This window comes from Aulostomus chinensis, chromosome 2, assembly GCF_037954235.1.
Source record: "Aulostomus chinensis isolate RoL2024-O1b breed Wild chromosome 2, RoL_Achi_v1.0, whole genome shotgun sequence".
Taxonomy (NCBI): Eukaryota; Metazoa; Chordata; class Actinopteri; order Syngnathiformes; family Aulostomidae; genus Aulostomus; species Aulostomus chinensis.
The window spans coordinates 12,688,092-12,696,508 of NC_141321.1; the positions used below are offsets into that span (position 1 = coordinate 12,688,092).

At 40.7% G+C, this 8,417-nt stretch overlaps 1 protein-coding gene across 1 annotated transcript in view; it reads right to left on the reverse strand.

Moving 5' to 3' along the window:
* Positions 1-329: 329 nt before the first annotated feature.
* slc6a5 (solute carrier family 6 member 5) overlaps positions 330-8,417 on the reverse strand; it is a 24,216-nt gene continuing 16,128 nt past the window's right edge. The window contains exons 15-16 of the mRNA XM_086192494.1: positions 7,317-7,484; positions 330-4,562 (exon numbers count right to left, since the gene is read on the reverse strand). Of these exons, the coding sequence (XP_086048620.1) occupies positions 4,407-4,562; positions 7,317-7,484 (324 nt within the window). The 3' untranslated portion in view covers positions 330-4,406. The remainder of the gene's footprint in view (positions 4,563-7,316; positions 7,485-8,417) is intronic.

Here is an 8,417-nt window from a genome sequence, read left to right on the forward strand (position 1 = left end):
TTAACTTCCTCTTCGAATTGCAAATGAGTTTTACATGAAAAATGCAGAATCGGTCGTCATACTTCTGAGTTGAATACCGTCCCCTTTGATCATGTTTTTCCAGTTGAACACAAACTGAAACGATTGTTCTCACTGCTGTGATGCCTTCAGGTCATTTGTTATGCAGACGAATACAAAGTTGATTGACAGGTGAAATCACTGAGGGTATTTATTATTAAACTATTCATCATCACATGGGAGGCTGTCTTAAAGAAGCCCGACAGACGACAAAGAAAACAATAACATTTATTTATTGATTCATAGGTTATACATCTCATGATATAATAGCGATATATTATTATTGGCAAAGATACTATAATCCAATTGCATTTCTATACATAAATACAAAATCTGAGGTAGGGCCTCAAAGATTGATGACATTGAAAATAAATAAATGCATTTCACATATATGATATATATATATATATAGATATTTTTTCATCTCACATCTATTTTAAAATGTATTTGATATATATCTACTCTCTATTTTTAAACCAAAGGATGTCATGTAGGAGGCACATATCTATATCCATAGGCAGCAGTGCCTCACGTAGAACACACAGAAATGTATGACATTACTCAAGTAATTAGAAATTTAACCTATGCATTCATAGGTCACACGATTAAGTGCCAAAAAGACACAACGGACATAACAATAGGAATACTGTAACCATATGAGACAGACGATAAGCTGTGTTATTTCTGGAATACATACAATATTCTACCATTAGAAGACATCTATAAGGCCAATGGTTACCTGAAGATGTTTTGTAACGTATTGGCAAACATCAAGGAACACTAGATGGGATATGAATGGCAGTATCTCAACCTCCTATTTGCAGATGGCACGTTCCTTTATTCTTCTAACGTTGTTTTTTTTTTGTTGTTGTTTTTTTTTTGTTTACAACCTTATTAATGTTCTCTTTCTTTGGTTACCTATACTGCCCAAAGTTGACTTGCAGGCAAAGCGAATTAACTGTTTGTTTTTTTCTTTTTCTTTTTCCTCCTCTATAGGAAGGACGACAGCAACCCTCTGTTTATTAGCTTTATGCGGAACAAAAAGCTCCCTAAAGTAAACATGCACAGACATATACTACTGCGTGAGAAAGGACGAGGATTACTATACATGGACATTAGAGTTAGAGCAACACAAACCGCACATGCAAGCTCTTAAGTGTTATATTTCATGAGGCTATGTGGTTTTAACAGAATATTAAGCCTTTTTTTCTTTCTCAAAACAAAAGCAGAGAGTGGAAATGGAAACACAAGGACACCAAAATAATATCTACTCATCTGTGGCCCTGATGGATATCATTAAAATCCATCTCAGGGCACAAAAAGGCTTTTAAACCTACAAAGACTGTGCTGTCCACAACATTCAGCACAATTTAGAATGCCAGCCTGTGCCTTCAGCCACCCACGCTCACAAATGAGCCAGGATTGAATATGTTGGAGCACAGCCGTGTGGAAAGTTTGTTTTTGACCAGCTCAAATTCTCAACTGATGGTCTGAGATTCTCAAATCCATCCAAGAAAAAGAGAAGAGAAGAGAAGAGGAGCTTTGGGACCGAGGCATCCTGGGGAAAAAAAAGTCCTGTAAATCTTTGCTTCTTTCATCGATCAGCTCTGAGACTGGCCATGCAAACATCTGATTGACAGTTAAGTTGAGTTCAGGAAAACTAATACAGAGGCGAACACACACCTACACACACACACACACACAAGCATACACAGACATACATTATTATCACATTTGAATACAGCTAAATACACAAATTCTTCTTAACAAAAGCTGGAGCAAGCAAGCAATCTAACAACTTTTGTGCTCTCTAATTAATTGATTATGTTTTGTTTTCAAACCTCTTAAATCATATCACACTCATGAAAGGCATGGCTTCAAGAAAGTGTTGGGGAGCCTTTCAACCCACAAGCAACCGTTACTTTGCATCCATACCTGCAGCCTCCATTAGAACACACTCAAGCACAACACCATTATTAACACCTGGAGTGTTAAAAGCCCAATAAAGTCATTTTGGATATGAAAATGCATAACCACATGGTCAAATTTTACACATTACTAATTGACTCTGAGTGGATTCATGGTGTTACTTTGAAAGTAATTGGTTTTTAGGCCACAAAGTAAAGGTTGACTACCTGTCATTTTAAGAGGCAGCATAAGCCGCCTGCTGAGCTGACTTCCTTCAGGCTGCTGCTGCGGCGGCAGCGGCGGAGAGCAGCCCACACAGACGCTCTTACAGCTGCCCATGTGTGCTGGTGATGTCTTAACAGCACAACTTAAAGGGAAACACACTAAATTGCAGTCATTTGACGAATCTTGATGGACTGTGGTACAAGCAACCCAACCAGAGTGTCACTGAGAGCCTTTTATTTTCTCCGTAAGCAAACTGTATCGAGTGTCTACGGTCATCAAACTGGCCCAACTGCCGTTTGAATTCACAGTTGAGTTTCTGTTATTTAATCACTTTATAAATATAGTGAAAAGCAAGACATGTGAATCGGCTCTACACAGTTGTTCAAGACAGATTAAGCCACTTACACTTGTGTGATGTATAATCTCCATAAGGCTCATACAAGCAACTCCCATGAGAGGAAGTGGCGTTTCGTTCATCTTCAGAATGTACGGTAATTCTGATCACGCCGCATTATCATGGCTCTTGTCTCTGTTTCCTATGCACTGAATGCTATTATTATTAATCCTACAACTATCGGAGTAACCCGATGGAGTATACCTGAGACCCTGTTATCATGAGGACACACAGAGAAGCAAGAGGCAGAAGTCTGAAAGGGAAAAGAGGTCTCCGGATCACAAAAACGTCCACTTCCTGGGAAGAAAGAGACCATTTTTGTATTCTAATCATCAGATGCTCACACAAAGCAGCTGCTCCTAACATTGTAAGGACGTGACAACACACACACACACACACACACACACACACACACACACACACACACACACACACACACACACACACTTACTATCTATAGAACAGTTTTTAAGTGTACACACTAAACACAAGTAAACATGGGGTTCATGTATATATGAACACACTCAATCTCTGCTGTGCTAGCTCTCTCCTCCACTGGAAGCTATACATATATAATGTAAATCTATTTTTATTTATATATATGTTATACTGTTAGCCTACTGACGCAATGCACATTGCAAAGATGGTTCACAACACAATTAAACACCATCTAAAATATATGCACAGAGTGAATATCAGGTTTTAGACTTAAAGAGGTTAAATGGCCACTTTGTCATCAACTAGAGGAAGGATAGACAACTTCAGAGCTGTCCTACGGTCGATTCTTGGATAATACAACATGGATAATAGAGAAAGAGAGAGGGCATCAAAAATGATCCCTCAGGTTCAGAGAGGAAAATAGACCCAAGCTTCTATCAGGCTGCAGAGTCATCCAAGGCCAGAGTGCATCTACTGGAAGTGGTAATCAGGATGCAATCGCTATTCTACAGGGGACGTGGGAGGCACAAATTCCAAATCTATTTTTGACAGAGCGATAACAACTAAGCAGTAGCTACTGTGAATATACATATACACCACTGGATAGGAACACAATGTCATGATAGTGCATGTGAGGGTTTTTTTTTTTCTATTTTTATGAGGCAGCTGATATTATTTGTATTGCCATTAGAATTTTTGTATCCAGATGGAACAAAAATATAGATCCCCACTGAGCTCCCTCAACCATTGTTTCTCTGTCGCTCAATTTTCTTTTTGTTTTCCTCTGCTTGCACCAAGATGATTCATTATCTCTACACACAAATATGACGCCACGCACACACAAAAACACACACACACACAAACACATACACACACATATGGCTCCATAGGGAGCAGCTATCGTGAGTCTAATATTGCAGGTGCAGTCTGAGCTGTGTTGTTTTATGACTCCATTTTTCTCTTGGAAAAAAGAACCCTGGGAAGGGTTCTGGTGTAATCACTGGTCATACGTGGGAGGCAATGATAGACCATTAACCAAGTACAAAGAAGCAGCAGAGGAGAAGACCCCACTTGGGTAGCCCCTCCTCCCTGAGAGAAGAAAGGAAGTGGACAAGAAAAAGAGGAATCCACCATATATGGAGGAGGACAGGAAGTAAATGTGGTTGAAGCACAAAGTGGAGTAAAGAGAGGCAGAGGGAGGGAGAAAAGGGGGGGGGCAGACTGCAAGCAACCGCGTCACTCTCTTCCCAGAACGTGCACAACCCCCACCCGATCTCACACACACACACACACACACACACACACACACACACACACACACACACACACACACACACACACACACACACACAGGTATGTGGGTGTGGAGCTGTTGAGGTGGCTGTTACTGGTAGGAACCCAGCTGGAAGTCCTTAGGGGGCAGCTTAAGACCCAGGGAGTTGGTTCCCAGGGGGTCAATCATGTTCTTGTAGCGTTCTCCACGGTGCTTCATCAAGAAGGGACCCCAGTCAGGCTGAGGGCTGCAGACCAGTTTCAGACGCTGCAGGAGACGGGGCAAAGCACAGATGTCACTGAAGTGTGAGATTAAGATGTGTTCTTCAAGAAAGCAAAAAATACCCCAACAATATAAGACACTATTATGGCCAGAGGCAGATGGTATGCATATATAGGAGAGAACATCCACGCTGGGATGCAGGTTGGGCTTCTGGATGGGTTAAGCTGAGTCAACAAGAGACGTGTGTTTGATTCCTGGTGTTTGTGTACATGGTGATATTCCTCAGCAGAATCAGACAACAGGGTCAATGCACAGCCTTTTCACTGCACCAGAGTTAGCCACACGAAAATGCCCCTGCTAACTTGGAGTTGGATATAGAGATTATTACTATGCAGCACCAATAGACTTCCCAAATGTTACTGCAAAGAAATTGATCAAATTCTGGTAATAAAAAGAGAAATTCTGCAGCAGTTGCATGATGCTCACCACTTTTAATGCGTTGTCTCATGCTGGAAGTGTAACAATAGTAACAATGACCACTGGTTAGCCCTGTGCTAACTTGGGTTCGGATGAATATTTATAATCAAGGGCGTAGATTTAGGGGGGTTTACAGGGTACAAGTCCCCCCCCCCCCCAATATTTACAAAAGGTGAATTTGTCCCCCCCAAAAATACCATGAATGATAACTACTTCACCATAATACGCTTTTATAATCGCACAAGGCTCTGAACAGTCATATTATGCGTTAGATATAGCTTTAATGGTTTTCAGAAAATTCATACACCCCTCTTTTAGAACATACCATTTTTGTCGCTTGGCCCGCCTTTTCCAATCTCCCCCTGCACTTCGCTTTCGCTAGCAGTCAGGTCTGCTACTATATGGAGTAGGAGACAGAGCTACCCATCTGATGATATAAGATTTGAATTCCCTCAGAAATCCTTCAAAAAGTCCATAAATCCAACTGTCCTTTGTATAAAATTGCACCAGGAACCGTTTGCAACCATCCACGGAAAGATTAGACCCTCCATTTTTTTGTTATTTTTATAATCGCAATTCTGTAAACACTCACTGACTCACTGAAACAGATGGACCTAACGTTAGCTAGCTAAAGTACAGTTACCGGTACTTATTTGAGTGTTTACATAATCCGATGTAATAAATCGGAAGGATTTTTGCTTCAAAGTGATCAGACTTGGGTCCCCTCTGTGTTGGAGTAACATGGCTAAGTTAGCTAGACTAACGTTAACTAGCTTAGCCCGGTTTTGGGTAGCCCTGTCAGTGCATTGCCTGGGCTACCTTGTCACAAGACGTTGGTGGTAACTGCGTGAGTTTACCACCAACGGCTATCTTCTAACGTCTAGCTACTGTTACTACTGGCAATTTGTCTTTTTTTCAATAGACCTAAAAATGGTAACACTAATAGTGCAGTGAGTGAGTGTGCACATAGACACGGTAGATTTGTGTGCGCATACCGGGAGTGGCAGGTTTGAATCCTGGCGGCGCGCCTGATAAAAGGGAAAATGGGTGTCTAAAAATCCACCAGAATGCAGGAAATTAAATGTATGAAACTTAAAATTTTCTGTGGGAGGACCCCCACACCCCCCTCCTGATTTTTAATACCCCCTAATACTCAAGTGAAAGCTACGCGCCTTTTTATAATAAAATTTTAAATCTATAAATATTTATAATAATCGTGAAATTCTTATAATTCTTACAACTGTCTAAATGTTATCAGACCAAACAGATCGAACTGTGAAAAGGACACAGGCCATTTTACATTAAACTTAATTTATCCACCTGTTTGACAACTGAAACGGAAAGTAGGATTTGCAGCACCTGAAACATTTTCACTGTGGAGATAAGAAATGAAAAGAGGATGGTGACAAGAAACGATTCAAATAGCACGTGGGAACATACTTTGGTTGGACCCCTGTAGGTTAAGTGGACTGCATTTTGATTTCACTTTTGCACATTTAAAGTGTTTTTTATCCAAAGTGCTTCACAATGTTCTGATGGTGGTGAGCTTCCCTGCAAGGTTTTTTCCCTGCTGAAGGACACTTTGACATGTGGACAGCAGGAGCCCTGCTACCCTGTGTGTTCGGACTAAAGAGCTACTGCTTTTGGATGATTATTAGCTGACTCTTAACATACTGAACAAACATCAACAGAGGAATTGTGAGCCTGATTATGTCTCATTTACTTGCACAAATCCCCAACTCTGAACTTTTTTCTAATCTTGTTTGTTCATCATGAACCTACTCTTGTCCTCATTTTAAATTCTTATTTTGTGTATTTTTTTTTTTAATTCATCAAATAAACTGAAGTTAAAAATGGTAAGAAAATTGTCTGAAAAAAAAGAAAGAGGAGACAGAATGCTGTTTAAAGTTGTTTTGTGGAAGTGCTGCTAGACATTCCCTGAATGAATTCATGATATTTTTCAGCCTGGCAAAGAAAACAAATTAAAATGTAAAGTTGGAGGATGGTCAGTGATTGAGGCTGCTGTCAGAGCTGCTATGGGAACAGAGACATCATGACAGAAAGCCGTGATCTTCATCATCCATTAATCAACATATTTAAAAAAGGACCCGCTGGACTCCCAGAAAAATGTCCAAATTAATACTCAGCCAGCAGCCCGCCTCTCCCTGCTAATGAGAAGAGGATGAGACTATTGATTTCCCTGCCAGTGTGTGTGTGTGTGTGTGTGTGTGTGTGTGTGTGCGCGCGCGTGTGTGTACATGAAGCAGCCACAAACAAAACATGCATGATGATGTCTCATCACAGATTTATCTCAATTATTACCTCAATTATGGTGCCAGGTGCCAGGTGCATCTTAATGACAAACATGATGGGGATCCAGATGACGGAGCAGATTACCATGAGCCAGCCCAGGACCATGGACCAGGTGGGGTAGGTGTAGTCCTCGTATGTCATCACCTTCCACTGGTACAGACTCAGTCCCAAGATGCCCTTCACAGAACCCACAAAGTGATTAGAGTGTTAGATCGTGCTGCTGCCGCCGAGCCAACCTTCATATCTGCAGAAATATCATGGAAACATCCCCAGATTATTTAGGCATTGACATTAATGAGCCACAAACTCTTCCACTCTTAATCCTGAAAACTCAAAGCAATGATTTGAAATTGGAGCGTGAAACGTAAGTGAAACAGACAAATGCAAGAGCAAGAATCTGAAGTTTATAAAACTGGTTACAAATTCAAAATCTTGTAAAATTTCTAACCATGTGGTTTTAATTATCATTGTCATTAATATCAATTAGTTCAATTTGGAGAACCACTGAACAAATTACAGCAATTTGGCAATTTTTGACAAGGGTTTTTAAGGCAGGAATATCACTCCCCCGTCACACCAAACCATCTCTATGAATGAGGGAAGAGATTGTTGGCAGCGGGGATGGTGGGAGAATCGACTCAACCTTCGTGTAAAAGTGTGTCACAGCAGAGTTTGAGTTCTGGAATCGGAGTTGTACTTGTGTTATGTTTTATTCTGACAGTTCTGCCCTCATATGTTGTGAGGTTTCTGTCCAGACTTTGGGTCTTTTTTCACTGACCCTCATAAAGAAGAACACGGGTGAAAGTCAGAGCTCCCTTCTCGTCAATACAAAAAAGGAACATTTGGATGAAAAAGCTCCAGCCTGATGTGTCTCAGCTGTGTCACTGATCAGTTGTCTGGGTGCCTATGTCTTTCTTTTCTTCTTTTCTTCACTTGCCAGTTCACCAGTATTTTTTATGCTATTGTGTTCCTGTTTACCCTTTTTGCAGTAGATGCCTGTAGTTTTGGATGTCCTTTGGACATTTTTTATGTGCTCCTTTATTAAAATTGCACACTTTGGATTCCTGTGTAATTTTGTCAGCAGGAATCTTTTCCCCCCCTTTTCTCTTT